At 42.9% G+C, this 26,129-nt stretch overlaps 1 protein-coding gene across 1 annotated transcript in view; it reads right to left on the bottom strand.

The window, feature by feature from the left end:
- The window catches only part of CNTN6 (contactin 6), a 129,829-nt gene that overhangs the window by 37,637 nt on the left and 66,063 nt on the right, over nt 1-26,129 (bottom strand). Inside the window, exons 5-9 of the mRNA XM_021529017.2 lie at nt 22,626-22,721; nt 14,769-14,972; nt 11,930-12,032; nt 3,831-4,015; nt 1,598-1,734 (exon numbers count right to left, since the gene is read on the bottom strand). Coding sequence (XP_021384692.2) covers nt 1,598-1,734; nt 3,831-4,015; nt 11,930-12,032; nt 14,769-14,972; nt 22,626-22,721 — 725 coding nt within the window. The remainder of the gene's footprint in view (nt 1-1,597; nt 1,735-3,830; nt 4,016-11,929; nt 12,033-14,768; nt 14,973-22,625; nt 22,722-26,129) is intronic.

The raw sequence follows: 26,129 nt of genomic DNA, 5'->3' as shown, positions 1-26,129 counted from the left end.
ATTCTTCCTAGGAGAATTCCGACACGCGGGGTGCTGCGACAAACTGAATATTTTATTACATCTCCCTTGTACTTTCCCCTCCTAAGTGTCCATTCTGCCCATTGAGCAATAAAATCCAGCACTTTGTTGCCTGAAGAATTGCATTTACAGCACTCTGTAAGTACTGTGAAAATGCTGGTTGAAAATGTGTCTGTGAGTGTTTCATTCCTCTTTATTGAAACGGTGCAATTGGAGAGTGACAGACTCTAAATATTGCTGCCTTCAAAGAGAGAAAAACAAGATAATCTTGCTCAGAAAAAGGTGACAATGACTACAATGAGCAGGTTCAGTAAAATTGCAGTCCAGGTAAATTCTGGCTATTTTCCCCAGATGGAGTTTGGGTCTGTTTAGGACTGATCCAGCAGAAAATTATATGGAAGATTGGACCCCACTCCAACTACTTAAAATAAATACAACTAAATCAAATAAATGCTGGTTCTGCAGCCCAGCAGGTGCTAATTTAGCCCATATGTTTTGGAAATTCTCCGGTATGTGCTCTTGCTAGGCAGGAATTAATCACAGAATTATTTTTTTCCATCCAAATGAAAATGCCTCACAGATGAGCCATTGTGTGCCCTAGAGATGCTGGATGGATGATCCATTTAAAAAAAAATAAAATAAAAAAAAAGGGAAACTTGGCCTCAGCAGAATGCAAAGAGCTTCTTTTCACACAAGTCCTTCTCCATGAGGGTGCCACCAGCTGAAGGTTGGAGATGGATGTGCCAGAGCCTGGCCTCCCCAGGAATGCAGGGATTGTGCCTGGGAGCTGGGCTCTCAAAGACCTGGATGATGAAGGATCTGATCATGGTTCTCAAATGTTTGAGCTCCCAACCTCCCCTCTCCTCCTGCACTCCTACTTCCCACTCCACTTGGTCCTTTTAAGTGACATTTTCCACTTATCCACTTACCCATTTTGCACCCTTCCTGTTACCTTTACGTGGCTTTCTTTGGATTATCCTTCTACAAAGCACAGAAAATATTACCCTCAAATTTAACTGATTTTCAGAGCTGACTGATTAATTAAGGTAAGGGATTAACTCAGCAGGAGGGCAGCACTCTGCACGAGACCAAAGGTCCACCCAGCTCCTGATTTGGAACAGAAACAGAAGAAAAGTGCAATTCAATGCTGAGCATTTTGCAATTCCAGCTCTGGAATCCTCTTCCAGTCCTTTGGCATCCTACCAGTTCCCCAAACTACAGATTTTATCTACAAATGTGTTTAGTGTTTCTTTCACCAATTATAATTCATATTTTTAAATTTTTCTATACCTCCAGCCGTATCTTGTAGCAATTAGGTAATTCACATGAAGAAATTGGTGTTTCTCTAAACTGCAATTTCATACATTTCCAATAAAGATGAAGTCCAAGAATTGAGGTTCTGTGTTGCAAAGAGTTCATGCTATTACATTTATTTTGATTAATCTTATTAATCTTTACCTATTTTTTGAAACGTAATTAATATATTGTAAAATTAATATAATGACTAAATAATGAAAAAAAGCCACCAAATAAACCAACAAAAATATGAGGAAGAAATCAAAAGAAAAAGGATTCTTACCTCTGACATGAGAGGCTGGCCATTTTTTAACCAGCTGTAGGAAGGGCTTGGTTTTCCTCTTGCCTTACATTCCCAAAATAAACTGTCATAGAGAGACAGAAAGGTATTTTGGATTTTTTTATCCCATTCAGGGGGTGCTGAAAAGAATATGCAAAGCATTTTAAGCAGGAGAAAAGTGATTTTGCTTGAGGTATGCTGCCATTAATTAATGAACTGAGCAGGGCTAATTAGTATCTGTTCAACACATTTTTATTATACTGCAAGTGAATTCTTTACAATTCCCTGGCATTGAACTTTGGGGCAGGCTTGGGAAAATGTTAGAAATCAAGTGGTTAATGGGTAAGGAGTTTGGTTGAGATTTTATCAATTTTTAAGGCCAAAATGTGCAGAAATGGTGATTTTAGATGCCTGAAAATTCAGGAAAGCACCCAGACTTCTAAATTCTGCAAAGTCTTCCTCTAAAGAAATTCACTGAGGTGTAAAAGCAGAATTTGCAGGAATCACCCAGGAGCTCTGCAAACAACTGAGCCTCCAGGGCTGAGCTGGGCAGGAACTCCCCTGGGCAGGCTGACATTTGGAGCTGCTGGCAGCTTGGGGGTGGAGGTGAGACCTGGGGAGAATAAATAACACCTCATTCCATGGCAGGGACACCTTCCACCATCCCAAGCTGCTCCAACCCTGCCCAGCCTGGCCTTGGGCACTGCCAGGGATCCAGGGACAGCCACAGCTGCTCTGGGAATTCCATTCCAGGCCCTTCCCACCTTCGCAGGGAATGATTTCCCCCAAAATCCCATCCATCCCTCCCCTCTGGCAGTGGGAATCCATTCCCTGTGTCCTGTCCCTCCACCTCTTATCCAAAGTCCCTCTCCAGCTCTCCTGGAGCTCCTTTAGGTGCTCAAAGATCCTGTAAGGACAGAGCTCACCCTGTTTAAAAGCATTCTAATTACATTTAATTTGTACTGCTCTCAGGAACACAAAGCAGTGTCCAGGAAAGAATCCCTATTTTTTTGGAGACAGCCTTCCTCCAGAGGAAAACCCCCAGAGAAGAGAAAAGGAGCAAGAGGAAATCAATTACAGAGATAATTCACCAGCACACTCCTAATATGACAAAAAAAAACCTCACGCCAAGGCTTCATGAGTGCTGTTTATACATTGCTCTATGAACAGCTATTAATTAATGTACAAAGCACAGTTAATAAGCACATTGTTTTAGATTGAATTAACTGATCATAATTTTATAATTGCCTGTGCTGTTATCAATCACAGCCAGGTAATCTACTGAACTTGATTTTAATGGAACTGCTTGATTGGCGTGCTGAAAAAAATTAGTGAGCAACGACAGCAAAATCTACCCCCTGAAAGCAAGGAAATAATGAAATATTTAAACCAGCAGCAGACTGTTCTATTCCTGGCATATATCTTGATATTAGCCATGGCTGCAGGAGCCTGGTAGCTTATCAGCCAAGCCTGCATCTCTTCATTAGAAGAGATTTACTGAAAAAAAAAAAAGGAAAATACTTGCCAGAGTCTTCTCAACAAATGTTAACTGGAGGCTCAGTCTCGCTTGCTGTGATTTTTTTCTCTTTGCTGTTATGTTTCATTTTCTTTTTTTTTTTTTTTTTTTTTTTTGCTTTCTCCTTTGAAAGATTTATGGGGTAAAGAAAAGATCTCTCCTCTTATTCCTGTCCAAATATGTTGCTTTCCCTGGGTGTTAAGAGTTAAGAGACTTCATTCACCCTGCCTGTGAGGGACCATCCCATGGACTGGGGCTGCAGGGATTGGACAGGGAAAAGGAGAAGTTTCCCAGATTATTCTCCACTTTTAGCCAAGCTGGAAGGAGAGGGAGGAATGGGATGAGTTCCCCCTGCTTTATGGTGCACCAGAGGAGGTGAAATCACCTCCAGTGCCACAAAGGCTCCCAAATCCTTCCCTGCCTCCATCTCTGCTGGACCCTGATCCCTGCCTGCCTCCAATGGCACAGGGATTCCTCTCTGCCTTTTATCCACATTTCCAACTTCCCACACTTCCAGCCTGAGCTGTGGTGTAAAATATCTCTATTTGCCAAGGCTGTAGCTCAGTGAAGGTCACTGAGAGCCCCCAATCAGTTTTTAATCAGCTTGACCTGACGTGCACTTTCTACCTCCAGGAAGGGGCTGAGAGACTTCATCAGCACCACGCAGCAGAGCACCATCCTGCTCTTCATTAAAAACCAAAATTCACTTAATCTGCTTACCATAGACAAGTAATTGCCCTCTTGCAATGTTTATTCCTCGGGTGTTTCCTGCCATGCACTCGTAGGAACCTTCATCTTCCTGCTCAACGTTGGGGATTTCAAGAACTCCCCCAGCCCTGTTGTGTTGGATTTTCTTTGCCAAGGAGCTTCCATCAGACCTCTTCCAGCTAATACTTGGGACAGGACTAAAGATTTGTGTTTATTGGAGAAAAAGAGACAGCATTGGTTACAGCAGAGGAAAAAGAATGTAAAATCCTTTCCTGAGAGCAGCAATATTTTTAAAAAGAAATAATTCCTAAGCATGACATACAGAGATTCATATAAGACTGAGATTTTACAGCATGTCCAACTTATTTAGGAGCACAGGTCCAAAGTGGGATGAAATCCTCAGCCAATTCTATGATTTTTCCTTAGGCCAATTTGTATTTTCCCCTTAGTAACTCTTACCTGGGGCTCAGACCTGTTTTTAAACCCTGTGACACTGAAGCAATGACTTTGCAAGTCCAAATAAACACCACAGAAGTTCTGAATTATTGACTGGTCCTTCCAGCAAACAAATCCCCTGTAGCACTAAAGGTATTTTCATACCCCAAAATAGGAAATATTGGCCAAGATTTCAAAAGATCTAAAAATACTAATAAATCTAAATATAAAAAACAGGAGAGAGAGCAGACAGAGAAATGAGTGAGGAAAGAACAGAACATTGAGGCTGGAAAGAGATAGAGACAAAAAAGGAATATTTTTTTTTCATGTTTTTGAAGCTTTCTATCATTTTCATTTATATTTGGATCAATGTATCCCATACAACACAAAACAGTGAAGTGTGAAGGCAGCTATAAATACATCTTGGATTTCTGGTAATATCAAAAACCATAGGAGCCTCTCTTTCATGATCTATAGTGTCACCAAAACACTTTGAAATATTAATAGTCATGGATTTCACAGTTGTTTGCTGCTTCTATAAACTGAAGTTGCTTTTTCTAACAAATTCAATTTTGAGCTTTTTAGAGGGGCTTTGGCTAAATGCTGACTTCTTTTCCACTGGAAGTAACATCCACAGCAAATGAAAACACAATTTTCATGGAAGTTACAAGTCCTTGTTTCCAGTCTCCAAGTCTCCAGTCTCCAGTCTCCCTGCCTGCAGTGCTGAGTTACAAAAGATTTATTCCTTTTTAGCAGAGACTGTAACTGCTCACACCTTAAATTATTTAAGTTCAAGTCCTTGTTTATTGAACAAAGAAATCAAGTCACAACTACAGAATGGATTAATTTCTTAATAATTCAGGAAGTTTGGGCCTGATTTCTGCATTTTGAGTCTGTGTGTCTGTGATGTTCACAACTTCCCTCTCAGCAAGAAGAACCAGGAGTTGGGAGAAATGTGAGATCTCGGAACAATTTCCTACAAACAGGAGTGACTGGGACATGTCAGATATTATTAACCAGTCAAAGGGCTGCAAAGCAAAACTGAGATTTTATTCTACTTTTCCCCATTTTGGTTCAAATTCTAAAAAAAAATCCAGATCTTTCTGGACAACAGCCACTGTCAGCACCACCTTTATGAACTCTCCTCTCCAAGAAGACCAAAAGCTATTTTTGATGTTGTTCAATATCATTCCTAGGGAATTTATAAGGGTTTGTTTTTCCTGAGGAAATTGTTCAAAGGTGCTGTCTTCTCCAGAGCCCTTGGCACAGAATCACAGGGTCAATCAGGCTGGAGAAGACCTCCAAGATCATCCAGTCCAACCTTCCACCTGCTCACTAATCCATATCAGGAGGTGCCACATCTACTTGTGGTTTAAAGCTGGTGACTCCAGTGTTTCTCTGCTTTTTCAATGATCCAATTTTTCTGAAAATCTGACCCAAACCACTCCTGGTGCAGCTGGAGGCTGTTGTCATGTCACAAGAACCCATCCCCACCTGGCTCAAGCTCCCTTCAGGTGTTTTTAGAGAGCAAGGAGGCGTCCCTTGAGCCTTCTCCTCCAGACTAATGCTGCACGCCAGCATTCCTGCAAGATTTCTCTCCAGCCAGTTAATTTCAGTTATTTATTCAGTTATTTAGTCAGGTATTTATTCAGTTATTATAAAGCAAGCTACTTTTGGCTGTTTAAAAGGAGCACAACTCTAGTGCAGATGAGCCTGGCTCACGACTGCCGTGCTCCAGGCAGCAAAAACAGCCAGGGGAGCTTCCCAGCCTGCCTGGGATTGATCCACAGCAAGGAGAGCACAACTGGCTCCTCAAATCCTCCTGCATATTCAACACTGGGGGAGCAGCAACTGTGCAGCAGCAGCCTGCAGGATGCCACGAGCGTTTAACTACTTGCTTTAAAGGCGTCTCGTCTGGATTTAATTTTATTTTTTTTTATCACAAAGAGATTAAAGGGAACCAACAACCATATGGAAGGAAAAAAAAAAGCAATAATTAGATGCATTGTGCCACCTGAAAGACGTTCATCTCCATATTTCTTATTCTCTCAGCCATTTGTTTGCTCTCAGCTCTGGTTGTTCATGGACGAGGGAATTCTGTGCTGACACCAAGGCCAGAGGCAATTCCAGGTGGGAAAAGGCCCCTTCTGTCAGCTTGGCCAAGGTTTGAGCAGAAGGTGTTCCCCTGGTCTCCTTCTCCTCACCACAGACTTTTAATCACATCCTCAGGGATGTCTCAAGGCAAGCTGGGCTCATTTTTGGCCAAAGGTGAGGGTGTTTGACACTCACTGCTGGTGCAGCTGAGCAGGAGGACAGAGAAACCTCGCAGCTCATCAGCTTTGCTGGGTTTAAAGACAATAAAGAGTTAACTGCACTTTGTTCTCCTGCCAGGGAGCCTGGATTGTACCAGGAGAAGGAATTCCTGTGTCAGGACAGCAGCTCCACCTGAGCTCCAGGTAAAGGAGCAGAATCTGGCAGGATCCATAGCTCAGCAATTCCATGGGATGGACCTTCCTAGAGAATATCTGCATTTCTTCACTGATGCCTCATTGCTACAGAATTCCCAGCATCTTCAATCACGGTATTTTGCGCAAAATAGGGGATTTTTTTGGGTTGGTTTCACTTTTTCTGCTGTTAGTTTCCATCTTTACAACAAAATCTCCCAATAGCAACTCTTACTCAGGCCATGTGAAACCTTTCAAGTTTAAAAAAACAATAAACCAAATTTGATTAAATTGGGCTTTGGGACAAACAATCTATTTAGAAATTGATGCTTTAAGGAGTGAAACTTTCCTTTAGAAGTAGGTAATCCTGTATAAAACCTAGTGCAATAAATACACCCATGTGAATTTTTTTGGGGTTATTTTGCAGGTTCATATTCTTTGGAAGGCCAGGACCTGTCACTGCCTGCCCTTGCAGCTTTGGGGTGGCCCTGCCCCTCGTGGGTCTTTCTATCATTCAGTCCCTTCTAATAACCAGATTAAAAATATTAACTGCTTGGGCCTAAAAAGTTTTGGAGTACATGAAGAAACAATGAGTGCACTTCCTAAATTTATTACACTTCATACACCAAGTCTGGCTTTCTCCTGAGTAAATAAGAAAACAGTGCATAAATATGAGAGTGTCGTAGTACATAAATCTGCAGTTTATTTGAAACCTTCAGAGCATCCAGGAGCACTAATTTAATTTATATTCCACCATACAGGCAGCAGAATCACAAAACCATAAGTTACTAACTGGGAAAGAAAAGGAGATGGAAAATATTTTGTGGTCGGTGACAAGTTCTTGTCACGGCGAACGCGGAATTAATTTGTCTGCAGAATTAGAGCCCACACCATGAGGGAGGGTTCACCTTTTTCAGCAGAGATGATGCATTGGGACCGTGCCTCATCTTTTGTCCTGTGCATCTGGGGGCCCTTCAAAGGGAAATTCAATCTGCATTTGGGATAATGAAGCCCGTGGTTCGTTAGACAAATGAGGCCGAGCTGAGCTTTGAAAGCTGCATCACTGCTGACACCAGGGAGAATTAGGATCTGAGGAGCACCATAATTAAAGCATTTAATTTTGGGTCCTCCTGATGGATTACCTGAAAGCAGCAGTTTTCTGCAAGCTGTCGCGGCACAACCTGAGCTGTGCGAGGGGATCTGCTCATCCCTGAAAGGAGAAATTCAGGCCTTGCTTTGGTCAGGGGTGGAAAAGGGGAGCTGGAAACTTCACTTGAGATGCTCGAGGTCATCCCCATATCTGGGATTTCAGAATCCCATACCTGACCCTTTTAAAGCTTCCTACATCAACAACTTGAGAATACACAGAGGTGGTGCCTGGGATTTTTATGTAAATTTAGTAAAAATGGTTATTTGGAACCCCCTTGGAGCTGTGTGATTATCTACTTATTCCAAGAGCTGCTAGAAAAAAAATCCTTCTGTGAATACGTTTAAAGGAATAGGTGGGAACTTCCCATGAAAAATGAATATTCTGAGGTGAAAGAAATCTTGTTTTATATTATTCACATATGCTTTTTACAACCTCAGCTAGCAACAACCCATCTGCAGGGATTGTGAACTGATTATTTCCCTTTCTTTGAGAAGGGAATGAAGAAAAATATAAACCACAGACAGAGTTTAATAAATATGTGCACCAGACATGGAAACTACTTTGCTTATTTTCATTCCAGGGACTATTCTTATTTGTGCAACAGAAAAAAAAAAAAAAAAAAAGTTCTTTTGAGAGAAATCCACAGAAAGCAGCACAGTGTAACTCAACTGAACATAATTCTTTCCATGGTGCTCAATCCCCTGAAAGACAGGGAACAATAATTTGGATATATGGCATGATTAATAGAGCTTGATCCAAACCAGGACTTTTAATCCTGGCATAATATTAAACACTGTCATCGTAATGAATATTGGTGCAGAACACAAAGTCTCATCTCTTCTATTAAACTGCCACAGGCTGCAGGATTTGAAATAGTGGAGTCACTATTTCATATTTCAGTTTTCCCTCTTTCAAAGGATTAAGTATAAGGTGCAGTTTTTTGCCTGTTTAGATTCATCAGAGAGCTGCACTTTATTTTATAATCCCATCAGAGAGAGCACTAATTTGCTTTTCAAAATCTTCTGTTTGTGGTGTCTGCTCTATAAAACAAGATTCAAAGTCAAGGACTGGCCTGAGATCCTTTGTCCATTTGGGATCCATCCCTCTAAACCCTCTTTGCAGGGAGAAATTCTTATTTAACCCCTTATCTTCCTCAAAACAAGAAGAATTTCTGGGGCTGGTAGATGATTTCTAAAAATCCTGAGTGATATTTTAATGTGAAGTGCAAAGAAGAGCTTTGCAACAGATCTATGTGGAATGCACCTACCCCAGGCTGCCCCACAGGAGCACATTTGGGTGACTTTAAAAAAAAAAAGGCATCTTTAAGACATTTTAAACCAAGTTTTAAACTCATCCACGAGCCTGTCCCCTCCCCGTCTGAACTGTGGAAGTGCCTTTTGAGCGAGGCCCAATTGGTGTGATTTGCTGCTCCACACAGAAAAGGGACGCTATTTCTCTAAATACCACAAAACTACTTTCATTTAAGACTTTTGCAGCCCAAAAACCCCAGCAGGTTGCTTATGATCTGCCTCCAGCATGAAAGATTTCTGTTATTCGCAGCGCCCAGGCAGCAGCAGCCACAGCATTGTGGGAGCCAGCGGCCTAACAGTGTGAATATAGAAAATTATGGATAATGGGAAAGCAGTTCTGAAACCCGAGCGAGATAATAACCACCGGTGCTCGTGGCAGATCAGAGGTGCAGCTCAACAAATGCTGGGCTGAATTGATTTTAACATAAACAGACAATAGCAGGGGCCAGGGTTTTAGTGGAGTTTGGGAATCTGAAGGTGCTGCTGCATTTAGATGGTTCTGCCTGCAATTGTAAACAGTTGGAGGCAGGAAACTTCCAGCTTTTCACAATGCCACTAATCACCTGCATACCTCTAGAAATCTGGCCTTATTTAATAAGTTAAGAGTGTTTCACCTGCAATCTGTTTGGCTTGCTTTGTTCACTTCTAAGTGCCAGCTCTGAAATAAAGCTTTGCCACTGATGGACATGTTGGCGAAAAGGTGATTTAAGGCTCTGTTTAGGGAGAAAAAAAAAAAAAAACCACACACTGAAACCTGTGTGAGACATTGAATTTCTAAAAATAAAATTGAAGAGGAGAAATTGTGAGAAATTCTCCAGTATCACCATCCAAGAGTCTCTGCTCCCAAGCAGCACCTCCAACACGGTGCACATCAGAAGTGTGGTACCAGAGAGTGTGTGCAAAGTGGATTTTAGCTGTGGATCCCTGGTATTTAAGCAGGATAACACCAGGGAAGTCTGGCAGCACTGCTTTCAGCTGCACATGAAGAAGAAAATCTACATTAAAGCTGCATTAACCCTCTCAGGCATTCCTAAGCACTGCATAGAAGGGTCTCCCTGACGGATCTCATTATCCATATGTCCTTTCAGTCCCCTTTTTTCTCCTTAAGATGTTCTTAAAATGGCAAAATCTGTTCATCACATTAACATGACCCATCTTTACCCCTTCACTAAGATGTCTGTGCTTTGTACATCTCATTTCCTGGATTTTTCTCTATCATTGTTCAATGCTTTCCATGCAACAGATGGAAATAAGAAATGACAACTTGAAATGTAGAGCCTGCACAGACTAACACACAATTAAGGAGGTATTTAAAGAGAAGTAGCTTGACAGTATTTGGGAAAGAAAATCAGTTTTATCAAGAGTGCTAAAGTCTGGTACTGCTTTTGGGCCAAAAATGTGCATATGCCTTTAATAAAAATTAGCTGTAGTATTAGTTTGTATAGAAATCTCATCTGAAAGGCAAGGCCATTTCAATCTTATTAACTTTGTATTTGCTTTATTTTTCTACTTGCCAGCCTGGGTTCCAGAGGAACATTTGATTAATTTGTGCTGTCTGCAAGTCAGGCTTTTAACCTCTGGGAAAGCTCTAAACACTTTAAAAGCTTACAGCCTTAAAATGGATTGTCAAAGTGAACTTAAACTAAATAGAGGTCAACAATCTCAGGGTTATTTGGGCTTTTCCAAGGATGCTCAGTGGAAAGACTGGGGTTTGTGTGCTGGGTACAGTGACACAATCCCCCAGCTGCTCCCTGAATGCAGAGCATTGCCTGAGCCACCACTGCAGCTGGGAACAGGCACAGCAGTGCAAGAAAACACAGAAAAATGCAGGAAAAGGGATTTTTGGAAGGAAGGGCTACTGCTGGGTCTTCCCAGGGCTCCTCAGCATTGCTTTGCAGACAGGAGGGTCAGGAGATCCACCCCACATACTCTTCAAACATAACCTGGTTCCCCATGTTTGATTTTTAGCAAGGAGAGAGCCCAGAGGAGGCTCCAGGGGGATCAGAGGATGGAGCAGCTCTGCTGGCAGGAAAGGCTGGCACAGCTGGGATTGTTCACCTGGGCAGGAGAAGCTCTGGGGGGAGCTCAGGGTGGCCTGAAGGGGCTGCAGGAAACATGGAGAGAGACAAATGACAAGGGATGAGGGACAGGACACAGGGAATGGGTTTAAACTGGCAGAGGGCAGGGCTGGATGGGAGATTGGGAATAAATCCTTCCCTGGGAGGATGGGCAGCCCTGGCACAGCTGTGGCTGCCCCTGGATCCCTGGCAGTGCCCAAGGCCAGGTTGGGCAGGGCTTGGAGCCACCTGGGGTAGTGGAAGGTGTCCCTGCTGAGAGCAGGGGGTTGAAACTTGATGAACTGGATGAGCTTTAAGGTCCTTTCCAACCCAAACCAGTCTGTGATTCTGTGATGTCACACAAGCACAAAAACCATTCCTATTTTGATATGTGTCAGGGGTGAGGCTGCAGTTACACTGAGCACTGTCAGCTGGAGTCAGGTCTCATCTCAGAGTCAAAACTTCTCTCAGGAAAGAAAATCTTTGCTCCTGTTTTCCCTCCTCTTCCCACATTCCCTCCCGCTGCTTCGAGCTGCACCCACAGCCTCGGTTACAGCCCAGTGCTCCCTCTCATTTCCTTGGGAACACACAGCACAGAAACAATCAAAGCCAGGTTAAAAAACCCATAAAATTCACAAATCCCCTTCTGACCAGAATAATTCTAACGTGAAAGGAGCAGCATTAAACCCCGGAATTAATAAAGCAAATCTCTTACTTTCCCAGGGCAAAGCATTCCAGTCGGACAGAGGAGCCCTTGGCTGCGTAGGTCGTTTCTGGAAAACGCACCTCCATCTTTGGCTCATACTCCCCCATCACACCTGTGGAACATCAGAACAGCTCGCTCCAGCTGGGCCCCAGAGCTCCCCGTGCCACACAACTTCAGGGTGAAAGGAAGGGTGGCGTGAATCCCTTCAGAGCCTCACGTTCCACCCGTGGCGAGTGGCACGCGGTGGAGTTCAACCCTCTGCTGCAAACTCTGTGAGATCTCTCCATTCCCTGCATTTGGAGCGTGACTTTATTCAAGTTTTACATCACAAATCTGCTGTGCATCAAGGTTTTTGAGATGATTTTGGGTTCACGCCCCTTACCAAGCAACAGTTTTGCCACCGGTCACTCTCAGGGCACTGCGTTGATCCTATGTGCAAGAAAATCAGAAAATCCCACGTGCAAACTGCTTGCAAAACTCTTTACCATTTCTTTAAAACATCCAAATGTGAGTTGCAGACTTGACGAAGGCTGCTGTAATTAGATGGAATTATTACATTTGAAAGTCTGGCTGAACATCTGATAAATCACAGATAATCCAGTATTAATTTAGGGCATTTCATTTTGCAGCAGGCTTGGGATGGATTTAGGAAACTAAACTTTTAGCTGAACTTCTTCAATATCTTTTATGTGTCTCACAGTGAAACTCATTCCATCCGTAGGGATGAACATAAATCAGGTATTTTCCTGCAGTGTCTTTGCCCAGATCCCACACAGAAAATGAACCAATTCTTGTTTTATATTTAACAGGCATCTGGATAATATTACACATGCAGCTTCCACTGCTGCCTCAGAGGCTGCCAGCGTTGGAGTCAATCCAGAGGCCAGCAGAGAGAATGGGAGAAGAAAAAGGGACTGATAGAAGGAGTCTGAGAAAAGGAATAGCGTGATCAAAAGGAAAAAAAGGAATCAGAAAAGATCTTAGGCGTCTGCAATCAGAGTTTGTGCCAAATTATGAACTTTGGAGCTGAGGAAGCGCAGCTTTGCTTTGTGTAATCTGCTGATGTTATTGAACAGCACAGCCTCGCAGTGAAAGCATTACTCCATGCTTTTTTTATTTATTTATTATTCCACAATGCACAGCTGAGTTTTGTTTATCCTCCAAATCCAACTCTGCACAGGCTTTTGTCACTGATTGTCACCACTGCTTTGCAAACAGCACGAGTATATTGAAATTTAGGTGGGCAAACTCCCAAAACAAACTTTGTGTACATATTTCCAGGTCTGTATTTCTCCCCATGAACATTTAATTACAAATGTTGCCAGGAAAGATTTTATACATGTGCAGAGGAGTTTCTCACCTCGGCAACTTGATTTGAAGCAGCTCTCTGGATTTGATATGTGAGCTATACTTAGATGACAAATTTAGAAAGATTTATTGGATTTAAACCTTAACACGGGCACGAGGTGGGAAATATTAACATGCCACGTAACATTCTCTTGTTTTTCAGTGACATTGTGAACTTTCTTTGCATGTTCATCTCCTCATCCCTGTCCCTGACAACTCAAGCATCACTGGTCCCTCAGGATTTCAGCTTTGATATTTTCCATCTGTTTGTACTCCTGCAGTTCTTCAGTGTGTAACTCCAAACTCCACACTCAGTGTGAGCTGCTGCTTCCCCATTTGGGGCAGACACAACAATTCCTCTCCAGGCCTGGCAGTCAAGGACCCCTCAGTGCCTCAGGCCAGAGAGATGGGAACAAAAGTGAGTTGGGGGAGCAAACCTGGGGTCAGTGACTTCATTACCTGCAGCTGGAATTGGCAGATTCACCCCCAATATACAAATGAACCAAACTTATAAAAGTGTGAAAACCCATGACCCATCATCCATTTTTGGGTGTAGCGCCTGGGGGCTTTGTCTGATACATTACATTTTTCATTTGATTTCATTCAGGTACACTTAGACCTAAATGTACCTGAAGGGCCTTCAATAAATATAACCACTTTTTAATCCCTTAATTCTGTCTTGTCCTGGCTTGTAAAATCAGCATGGATTCTATTTGCCATCTGCTGGAGGTTGGGCAGTTTTCTTATCTCTTCCAAGAACAATGTCTCCCTCCGGGGAGATATCTTCTGTTAATGGACATGGAATGACTCAGTGCATGACTGGGAAAGTTCCATCATCCCATGGTGAGATGCTCCGCCCAGAGGGAGGAGCCAAGCATTCCTACCTGCATAAAATCAGCACTTTTGGGACACCATGGCAGCCCTTTGCTGGATTCCCAGAGGAGCAGCTTCTTCCCTGCTGGATCCCCAGAGGAAGACCAGGCCCAGCTACTCCATCCCCAGACCTCCAGAGGAAACTCCACCCTTCTCCAGATCCCTGCTCCAGCAGCATTTCATCTGCCCCTCCAGGAGGAGCAGCCACCATTTCACTGGACTATTCCCAACACCCCGACTCCTCAGGGTGTCAGCTTTCTGACTCTATGACTAGTTTTGTTTATACTAATTACATTTTTAAATTTTTTTATTTCATTTTTCTCCTAGTAAAGCACTGTTATCCCCATTCCCATATCTTTGCCTGAGAGCCTTTTAATTTTGAAATTGTGGTACTTCGGAGGGGGGGGTTTACCTTTTCCATTTCACAGGAGACTCCTGCCTTCCTTCACAGACTCCTGTCCTTTCAAACCTGTCTAACCTCTGTTTTTAGGTAGCCCCAAAAGGCACCGTCACCGTGGGGCCGTGTCCTGCTGCACAGCCTTCACTGGGGGAGTCTGGGGGTGAACTCCCCACAGCTGGAGCAGGAGCAGTTGGGTTTTTGAGGCGGCCGAGCCCCCTGAGCACTCACCGTCGCCGCGCAGGGTGAGGGCGGTGGGGGTTCCCCAGACGCGGCGCCGCGCCTCGGCGCTGCTGACAGCACACGTGTAATTCCCAACATCCCACGCCTCCACCTTGGCCAGGTACAGGTTTCCCGTTGCCTGGGAAACGAAGCGCCGCCTGTCTTCCCGAAGATCCAAGGTGTTATTGTTGAAGAGCCACGTGTAGGACAAGCCTGGAAAACACCAGACACGTGTCATGCGTCCCTCCCAGAGGAACACCAGCCTTGTTCTCCAGGGAGAATGAGGGAAAACCACCGGGGAGGCACAAATTAGCACAAGCCAAGTGTTGGTATTGGACACAAAATGAGTATGCAGAAGCCTGGTAAGTTTAAAAGAGACAAAAACCCAGTTTTATTCAAATATCTGGTATATATAGAATTCTAAAGGTGACCATGGATTGGACAATGGAATTACCACCTCTCCAACCACATTGCTCCAAAGATCAATCAATCATTTCTCTCCACCTACAGAGAAATATGTAAACTATTCTATTTATGCATGAAATTGTGTGGGAACTCTGACTCTCAAATATATGAACATAATCAGAAGGCTCAAGAAGTTTTATGAGAACTTTAAAACTTTCAAAAGAACCATAAAAGAAAACTTTAACACTTTTAAAAATCAGGGCAACAGCCAGGTGAGCATTGCTCAAGTTTTCAGCTCATTTCAAGCCACTTCAGGAGGTCACAGCAGTTTCTGTCTCCTGCTACTTCTCATTTTCCTGCCTAGCCTGCTCCCAGGCAGGAATGGTGGTGCTGCAGTGGTGTTGGAAAACTGCTTTAGTAAATAATTCCTGTTTATGGCACTTTCCCTCTGAAAATCCTGAAGGCAAATTGCTGCCTGGTGCTACAGCTCCTTTCTTCACTGTCAATATGGAAAAATTAAACTGGTTACAAGGAGCTTGAACACTGGATTTTAATGGAGGGATGAGCTGAGCTGCACAAAAGTATTTTGGAGACAAAATTTGATCCTATGGCACATTTGATAATGAGCATCACCTTATCTTCCATACTTCTTGCCCCATTCTCACTTCCTGCCCCTTCTCTGCCCCCATTTCCCACATGGTGCTCCACAATGCAAACCTTTATAATGTGGCTCTATAAGACCAGGCAACTTAAAACTGATTTGTCGGCCAGCCCACCCTGGGAAAGCAGATATCCTTGTGAGTTTACCATTCTCTGGTTTTGGGAAAGACTTTTGGATCAAAAAAGGAGCAGGTTCAGAGCCGATTCCCCAGTATGGGGTCACCCAGGGTGTCCTGCCAGCCCCTCTTTGCAGCTGCTCTGCACCCAACAGCAGGAGCAGGACTCAAACCCTGTCTTTTACAAGCCACAGTAAATCAGAACTTTCCAAATCCACCAGTTTAGCTCCTCTTAATTAAATGCATAATTCATAAGCTAACAGTGTGCTGCCAACAGCTTCATTTTTACACATTTCCCCCATCAACAACCCCATTCCAAAAAGATTATTTACGTTGCTCTCCCCCTCCTCAGCTCCGGCTTGGGAGCAGTATGGTAATAAGTCTGCAAACTCCAGTAGTTTTGTGGAGTTTTATGTTATCAGCTTCCAGCATTTTAGGACTCTCATTAGAAATGATGCATCTCCAGGGAGCAATCAATGCCACTTTCTATACTTGGCTAAATCCTGCAACGGGCTCCCTTTTACTGCAGATAATGCGAAACTATCCCGTGCTCTGCAGTAAACCTGGGAGATGCAGCAATTAATTCTCAGGGTTACAGAAGGTGTGTGCAGGTCCACGTGCTCACCCACAAGATCAAAACCTTGGCACATTTACCTGCCCTTGGACTTTGAGGTGCTTAAAGCATCTGTTTCCTGCAGGAAACCTGGAGGTGGAGGGATTTTCCTGCGGGAAGGATCACAACTAAGGGATGCAGCCAGGACGTGATCTGTCTTGCAGAGATGCACAGACTGTTTCCCTGTCTCAGGAACAGGTTTTGCTGACTGCAGACTGTCTGGGCGAGCAGACCAAAGTGTGCAAAATTCTGATTTCAACTCATTTTTTGAAAGTCTCTAAGCTGCAAGATGGGGACTGTACAGAAAATGCTGAAGATTTGCAGGTAAATATTTTAATCTGTGTTCATTTAAATGTTGTCCACATTTCTGGGGAAGAAATACTTTGGATCTTCCCTCTCCCCAGACTTCCCAAAGCACTGAGGGCTGGTACCCCAATGTGCTTTTCCTTCTTGCTGGAATTTTTGCCTTCCTCCTTACTCAGACCTGCACTAAGGCACCTCTGGGCAATAAAACCATGCTGGGTGCTTAAACCTGACATTTGGATGCCCAGATTTCCATGCCAGGATAGCATATCCAAGAGAATCTGGAAATAATTTTAAGAATGAATAATAGGGAAAAGCAGTTCGGAATTTCTCTGCCAAATTCTGGTGGTGGCAATTACAGAGCTGAAGAAAGCCCTGACCCCCTCTAAGGACATCCCTGTACCTGCCAAGACTCCAAAAGGATTCTCTCCAAAATATTCTTTAAAATATTTTATGGCATGGAACCAAAGCCCAGACTCCAGGCGTGGGAGCAGGTGATGAAGCTGAATTCTCTGTGCAAGATAGGATAAAATAAAACTCTATTAAAGCCAACTTTGTGCTACACAGACATTCTTCAGGAGGTCAATCTGTGAATTAATTAATCAATAAAAGAGAACCAGACCTTTTCTGTCCCGATTTCTGTTCTCAGGGGGCTCCAACTGACTTCATTTTCTGAAGTTTCTCCCTGTCTGCTCCCCACCATTGCTTCAGGGACTATTGATGAATTTTCCCATTAACTGGGAACAAGCACAAGCCCCTCTTAGTCATATTTAAATCCCTTTTCCCCCCAGTATGAGGGATATAAACACTCCCCCTCTCCTAGCTGCAGGTTCATCCTCACCCATCTGCAGGCTATCCTTGCCTAGAGCCTCATTCAGCTCCACTAAACTCTGAAGAAATCCTAATTTTAATTGACTTCAGTGGGAGTTGGATGAAATCTCAAGAGGAAGGAGCCAAACTTTGGAGACTGAACTTTTTTTCATGCTTTTAAGGCATAATACCAACAACCTACTCCCTCACTCAGTATCTTTTTTTGGAAAGTTACTACAGCAACAGGTAACAGAGTAGAAATCCAGGACTGTGTTATAAAATCTTTCCCTTTGGGTCATTTGGAATAAATCCAATGAGCAGATCCACCAAATGAGCCAAAAAAAAAAAAAAGAGTAAAAGCCCTTTGCTCTCACTTTTATGGCAGAGCAGGAGTTATTTTATAGTGCTGTATTGTAAATGCAGGTGAATCCAATGGGAAGAAATGCTGATGTCTGACTCAATTCAGAAGACTGAATGATTTCTTTATTATAACTGTGCTAAAATACATTAATGTACTATATAAAAGGAGGATACTAAAATTACATACTACTTTCTCTGACTCTAACACAACTCGTGACCCTCTCTGAGAGCCCAGTCCCAGGTGGGTTGGATTGGCCACCAGCTCAAACAATCCTCACCAGAATCCAACCAAGCAACACCCCAGGGAAACAATTCTCCAAACACATTCCACATGGGAAAAACAAGGAGCAGAAACAGAAATTGTTTTCTCTTTCATTTCGCTCAGTGCACCTCTATGAAAAATCCTGAGAGAGAGATGTGCTTGCCACAGTGCTGCAATATTAGGGTGTGTTTGTTTGGTTTTTTGTTTTTGTTTGTTTTTTTTTTTTTTTAATTTGTGGTGTCAGTGTCCCTTCTCACCCTAGAGACCCCAAAATCTGGTTAATCCACCTCACCTTGCAGGTGGGCAATTCCTGAGTTTGGCCAGGCTGGAGAGCATCTCCCACCTCTGCCAATCCTGAGAGTTTTCCTTCAGAGCTCGGCTGGGAAAGGGCTGATAATCACTCCTGGTGCACAGATCTGGGGATTGAACATTTCAGCGCTTCCCTCAGCCCAAGCAAACCCAAACTGGTGCTGCTGGATCCAGGCTGGGCTCAGGGATGGGGGCTCTCCCTCCCTCCGGAGCTGTGGGAAAACTGGATTAAAGATTCACAGGAGCAGGGAGAGAGGGACAGCCAGGCCAGGACTGAGGCACTGAGTTTTGTAAAGGGAGGGACACTTCAAACTCTCCCTTTCAGATTCTGCACTTTATCAGTGCAGCGTTTAATAAAAAATGCAGAAATCAAAGGTCCTTTCTCACCTCCTCCCATCTTCTGCACATACCCAGTTTCGGGTTTCACCTCCTTCCCCACCTTCTGCAGGCTGAGAATTGGGATTTTTTACCCTCGAGCAGGTCCACAGAGGGATCCTACATCCTTAGAGTGTTTTGGGATTTATTCAGCCTCCCTACAGCAACGCCAGCACACAGGAAAGCGCAGAGCATCCCAGCCCTGGCAGCTCTTCCACACCAATAAATGCAAATGCAGAGTGATCCTGCTGCTCCTAACAAGATTAGCAACTTCCTTAAAGCTCTGCAGGGAGCCAGCTCCGAGGAAACAGGCTTTAGATCAGGCTTCACTTCTAAGGAAATAAATGAACAGTCCACCCCATAGTCTTGTGTCAAGTATTACCATTTAGGCTGCAGCTTCTCAAGCACAGGCAGGTCAAGCTCATGTGTATCTGCAGAAATTAAAGCTTCTTCCAGCTTCCTCCCTCCACGCCTTTCCCTGCCTCAGAGCTCTATAGAAAACACTTTTTTCACTAGTGAAATATTACTATATGTTGATTACACAGGGGGAAAGGGCTGACCTAAAGAACTTAAAGCAGAGATGGGATGAGGTTGGAGGAAAAAGATCCAGCTCACCTGGTCCCCCCTGCCCCTCTGAGCCTCGCTAACAAGCAGAGGGATGGCAGAGCTGAACTTTGCAGGGTGTGGAAATGAGCCTCATAAATAACCAGAGACACCAGTGCATAAATTAGTGAGGAGGGGCAGGCTGAGGGAATAAAGGGTTTGGGGTGGGTCAGATAACTCGGGGCAGCCCTGCTCTTGCTTTAAAAACTAATTACAGGCTGTGATTTTTTTTTTTTTGCCTGTTAACTGTAATTATTAATGTCCTAATTGATCTCAGATATAAACTTGGGTGGGTATTTTTTTCTTTCATGCTTGTGTTTGATCAGTACCGAAAGTCCTAATATTAGTTCACAGCCATATGGAATTCTCTTTTTGTTCTCTGAGATGCTTTAAAGCTGATGTGAAAGCTGCTGGAGCAGCCTTTTTGTGCATTTGTTTGTTTGCTTGGTGGGCTTTGTTTGTTTGTTTTTGGTTTATAGCTGACTAATATATTTTTGTCCTCTATTTGAATGAATCACTCATTTCTCTTGTACAAAAATAAGTTAGCAGCGCTCTCAGTTAAGAAACCAGGACACAAAAAAGAAGCAGCACATCTTTCCTTGTCACCTCTATTGGAAAATTAAGTTTAATTCCAATTGAGTTTTAAATATTTTAAATATTTTTGACCACTTTTGGTGTCTGCTAAGCAGCTGAGTGTCCTGATGAGCTCTGCAGAGTTTCCCTGTGAGCAGGAGGTGTAACTCCAGTGGTGCAGGACCAGACAAACTTGGCAATGTGAGAAAGAGATGTGAGACACTTCCCTAGAGACCATGGGTGGTAGAAACACTTCTGCAGCTCTCGTTCCATCTTCTTGATGTTATATGGGAGGAATTGAATTAATGAACCCTCCTTGTTTTCCATTCTATTTTTTCTATTCCTCTTCTTCTATTGTTATCCTGACTTTTAGAGGTTGGCAGGAGGTTTTACCCAGTGCTTCCTATTTCAAATTTCCTATATTAATAGCAGCTCCTTCAAACAACTGCTGTACAGAGGTTTTCTGTCTTCCTTCAAGTCATTATATCACAGCAAAGGCAACTCTTTCCCTGCTGGTAGGGCTTATCTTCCAAATTCCTTGACATCTCTCTAATTCCTGACACATTTAAAGTGCTGCACAGAGCTCTTGTAATGTGAGCTGGAAGCACAGTTTGTAATCCTTCCTTCTGTAGGTATTGTGGGGTGGAGGCAAGGGTTGCCATTTAAAAGAACCTAAATATAAAATCCTTTTCAACAAAAACAACTTCCCAAGCATCTTGAAAGAGTCTCTGACTTGTCATGGCTCACACCGTGTACTACATCCCCATGGCATATAATTTTGGATCCTGAACAGAATTTTGGGATGACAAAAGGAGTCAGGCTCTGTTCTCTGGGGACTTATTGCAGGGAATGGATTTTCCAGGCCTGTTGGTCAGCAGCTCCCAGCCCCAGCTGCAGGAACACTCTGGGAAAGGTTTTGCTGGTGGATACCATTTTGTCAGTTCAAGGAATCAGGGGGGAACTCACCTGCTAACTATTTATTTGTTCTGAATGTTTTTCTTCCCCTCCTTCCTATTTGTCAAATCATCATTTTACCCTGCAGCAGGAGGCAAACAGATCGTTCAGTGGCTGCAGGATGGATGTGTTGTCTTTCTGCCTGTCCCACTGATACATTTGAGGAACTCTTGGAAGCCTTTTGTGCCCTTAAGGACCATGTTTCACTTCGTCTCCTTGATTATACCCTCCTTTCATGTGGCTGTAAACACCCAGTGAGCTGACACTGCCTCTCCATAGCACTGGAGGGGCTCCTATTGATTGATGGGGTTTTTCTCCCTCTCTGAAATACTGCTTCCTCTTTTCACATCACTATTTACCTTCTCCTGGGATTTTGGCTTATAACTCTGTTTGTTTAAGAAGGATTGAGGATTGCTGGAGCAGGACATGGAAAACTGCAGCTCCTGTGGGTGTGTGGTCACCGCTGGCAAAAGCAGAATGTGAGCCATCCAAGAGCTGCTCATTCTTTAAGGGCAGAACAAGACAATATGGTAACTACATCATTGATATTTCCCCTCTATCAATAAATATTTGCTTTACTTGGGTAAAATTTTCACCTGGATTTATCCCACCCAGAAAGGAGAATCTCCAGGGTATTATGGTGAGCACCATCAAACAATTAATCAGAAAACTCTTTTTCATTCCCCATCTGAAGGGCTGACAATTACTATGAAACCTGATCTAGGCTCTCCTTTAAACAGGCAGTTCACCTCTCCAGAAGCCCCTTCCAATCTAAATTATTCTCTGATTATCAGGAAGGAAAATAAAATCAGTGATTCAAGAGCAGAACCCAAACCTTCAAGACAAATCCACTGTGTCCTTCCTGTGTCCCAAGAATGACAGGTTAAATTTGAACCTTTTTTGTAAGTTTTTCTGTCCTGTTTTGGTGTGCAGATTTTAACTTTATAGTAAGTGTTACTGAGATCTTTTCTCAGGGTGGTGAAGACAAAACAATCCTGTTCTAGCTGGAGACTCAAGGAATCTCTTCAAACTTCAGGCCCAAATCATGAACAACATGAAAAGAGGAGGTTGGGCAAGCAAGCAAGGAGGATGGAACTTCATAATTTGGAGCTATTAATTAGACAGTTGGCTCCTGTATGCAAATAGACTAAAACTTATAAAAATGTGAGCTCTCATGCCCAAGCCCTTTTTGCTTCCATCTTGGAGCCATCTGGACAGAGCCACGACTGTGGCTAGGGTACTGCCAGGGTGTGGCCTTTGAAGGCACTTCAATAAAAATCCACTTTATTGCTCTTAATTCCATTTAGCCTCTCTTCCAGTTCCTTAAGGCGTCACTACTCCCTGACAAAATAATAAAAAAGGGCCCTAAAAAAGCGTGAACCCAGTGCCTTTTGAAGAAACAAAATCCGAATTTGTTGCAAACCGCGGTAATTGATGCACGAGCAAATTCCAGTGGTAATCCCACAGGGAATTCTGCTTCTCCCGAGGCAGAGCAGGGGCTGCTCAGGCTGTCCCCATCATACCTCCGTGGTGGGGGGGAGTTCCACAGAGCAGGACCACTCCTTGTCCCTCTCTCACTGACACCGGGCTTCTCGGTCTCATCTCAAAGTTTTCCAGGTCTTGAGGGAAAAGGAGAAAACAAGGCCTGGTTATTGTCCATCAGAGTTATTCCCAACTGCATCCCAATTTATCCAATTTATTAACTCGAGAACAGTCATGTGTTGGGCAGCAGAATTTAATTTCATTGAGAGATTGTGTGCAAGAATAGCTTGTCCAACATTTAGCATGGAATTACAGGATCATTAAGTTTGGAAAAGACCTCCCAGATCCTCCAGTCCAGCCATTACTGAGTCCTTTGACATTTACAAAATATTTATTCCTACAGCATTTCTACTGCAACTTTGGGAATTTGTGTTTACCATTTCTCTTTCCAAAGCCAGTCTATTATTCCACTACTTTTTCCAGCATCATTTTTTGGAACTTGCAAGACTTAATCTACATGAGTTGGAAAAAAAAATATGCATTTTGTAGTGTTTCCTTTTCTATAGAAATAGAGAACAGCTGTGTTCTATATATATAAGTGATAATTAAAGATCAGCAGGACTCCCACAGAGTGTAGGTTTAAATGATGATAAAAATATGTTGCTTTCTTTAAGATTCTGGGCTGGCCCAAACTGGCTGCAGTGCTTGGATGTGTTTTAATTGCCTTGAGTTTTAGGACTGGTTTTCAAGGGGAGGAAGAGAGGACTTCCTGGGAAATCTCCTGTCCATGCCCATCTCCCACAGGTGATTTTTATGGCTCTTAATGTCTATTTTTCTATTCTATATCTCAATCTGCTGCTTCCTCATGTTTCACTGAGATGTTGAAGAATTATCAGCCTGATTCTCGTTAATTCAATTACAAAACATGACACAATAGATGTGCTTTAAAAAAAAAAAGATTATTTACTTTTTGATCCAGTTCTCATCCTAATGAGAAGCCTGCCCATTTTCTTACAGCCGTTTGGGAAATGATTGCTCGAAACTCATTCAAAATATGCTTTAATACAACAAATATCAGCTTCCCCTTAAACCTCTTTATACCACAGAGCTGTAAACTGCCTGCCCTAAGCTCATTTTATTTACCTTGCTGCAGATTCTTGTTTCAAACAATTGTTCCATTTTTCATCAGCTGAACACCAACCTGAGCCAGAGTTCAATAGAGAGAAACAGCCCTCGTTGGTCAGAGCAATAACGATTACTACCTGTACAGCCTCAGCTATTTATGTCAATATATCAATTTTCTCCCCCTTAGCTGAACTTTACACAGTTAATTTTTCTTTTCCTCCTCTTCATCTCCTGGATATTGGTCTCCTATGAAGACATTGTCTGCTCAGAGGGGGCTGGATTGAATTAAGCACCTGTAGCACCTCCTCGTGCTGTCATAGCACAATAGATGGGACCTGTCAATACATGGGGAAAGGGTTTTAAACTCTGATGTTCTTTTAATTGCCTGCTGTCTACAGCTCTGCCTTGGATTATGGGTAGTCCAAGGGGAAAAAAAAAACCACAAGAAAAGCCAAGAAAAATGGGGAAAAAAAATCATTTATTTAGTGGTATTCCATCCTGTAATTCTAAATAAAGGACAAAATAGTAGATGGGTACAATATGATTAATTAGTTTGGCTTCATTAGAGTCCAGTCTCTGAATGTGTGGATTTATTTACTAATTTTGAAAATTCCATCTGAGAAAATTTGCCACATTTTCATTCTTTCCTGGCAATTGTTTTCTGAGAAGAAGAAGGCCAGCACCAAATATTTGTGTGGAAAAGTGGTTCCTGGAATTCCTGTCAAGATTTGCTTGGGGTGCCTGGTCTGAGGCTTTGTGCCCTGGGACAAGGGGGAAAAAGATCCTCAAATTCTCATTTTTATATTTTTTTTTTAATACTAAAAAGATGCAAAAATTCAGATATTTTTAGGATTCAGGTGCTAACAACAAATATGGTCACAGTTCCCTTTCCTATCTCTTTCCCTCAGCTGCTAATATGAAACGAACTGCATTTTCTTATTAAAAATAGAGTTAAACCCCCAAAAACTCTGGGGCTGTATGGAAAATCTGTGCAGTCTAAGTAATTCTTCCCAATATTTTCACTGCGAGAAATCAGCCCTATTTTTTTTTTTTTTATGAGAATAAAATTTCAGTTTGTTATGAGACATCTGAGAAAGGAGGGAGAAAAAATAAAGGAAGCGCAGTGCAGCAGGAGGGAAAAGGTTTTCCTGACAATTGAGAATTAACTGTGTAATACCTCACTCTGAAATGGGAATAGATTTTGGAAAGTAATGAGCTGCTAGTAGCAATTTTTAGTTTAATGACACAATATGTCATGTTATCAGTTTTACTCTCATTTTAGGTGCTGTGTCACCTGTCCATGTCTCTCCATTAAAACCGTGACAAGTGTCCCTGACTTGAATAATTAAAAGCAGGAGGATGAGATCCCTTATGGATCTGCTGTTTTACAGGGAGCGGGACCATTTTTGGTTGTGTAATGGAATCATGGAATGTTTTGGGCTGGGAGGAACCTTGAAACTCATCCAGCCCAACCCCTGAGACACCTTCCACCATCGCAGGGTGCTCCAAGCCCTGTCCAACCTGGCCTTGGACACTTCCAGGGATCCAGGGGCAGCCACAATTCCCTGGGCACCCTGCGGCCTCCCCACCCTCCTAGAGAACAATTTTTTCCCAAAATCCCATCTAAACCCACTCCCTTTCAGTTGAATCCATGTGGGGAAGAAGTTGGCTGTGCCTTTTCAGTCTCCACTTTTCAACCTTGAGGATCAAAATCCGGAGGCAGGAGTTTGGGCTCTTTCATGGTGTGTTTGTAGTTTTGTTATACAAAGCAACTCGGATTTTCCAGTGAGGGAGAGGAGATTTCCATCCCTTTATGCTTATTAATCATAGGTATAAAAAAGCAGCTGTGGAGGCACATAAATCATCATTTAATCTCTTCATCTCACCCATGACAGGGACAAATATGCAACGTCCTTATTTAACCCAATTTTTAAAGGCCTTTAGGAAAAGACATTTTCTTTAAAGAATTCATTGCACTGTTTAACTCTGGGATCTTCATCACTCTGCATCCTTTAGAAACCCTCACGTCCCCAGAATTTCACAGGCCAAACCAGAAATGATCTTTTGCTTTGATTGATTTTGATAGATAATTGTACAAAGTGGATTTATTCAGTGCCTCTTTCTGTAATAAGGAATCATTGAAGAACAAAAGAACCCCGAACCTCTGAAGGAGCAAACCAAGGCAAAATAGATGAAGAGAATTCATTAGTAGAGTCAGTGTTGCTTCTGTTTTCATCTTTGTTGGACTCTTCCTGCAGGCAGACATCATCTCCCATGGAATATTGTGGCACCTCATTCAAAATGAGCTATAAAATAATCTACTTTTGCTTTGCAGTCCAGGTGGAAGAGAGAGGGAAGAGGTGGACCCTCAGAAATAACGTTTGTCTTTGCCATAAAGATTTCTCCATCTATTTTCCAAC

The sequence above is a fragment of the Lonchura striata genome, chromosome 12, assembly GCF_046129695.1.
Source record: "Lonchura striata isolate bLonStr1 chromosome 12, bLonStr1.mat, whole genome shotgun sequence".
Lineage (NCBI taxonomy): Eukaryota > Metazoa > Chordata > Aves > Passeriformes > Estrildidae > Lonchura > Lonchura striata.
Note: the sequence above shows the minus strand (reverse complement) of the source record. Positions and strands in the feature narration are given on the sequence as shown.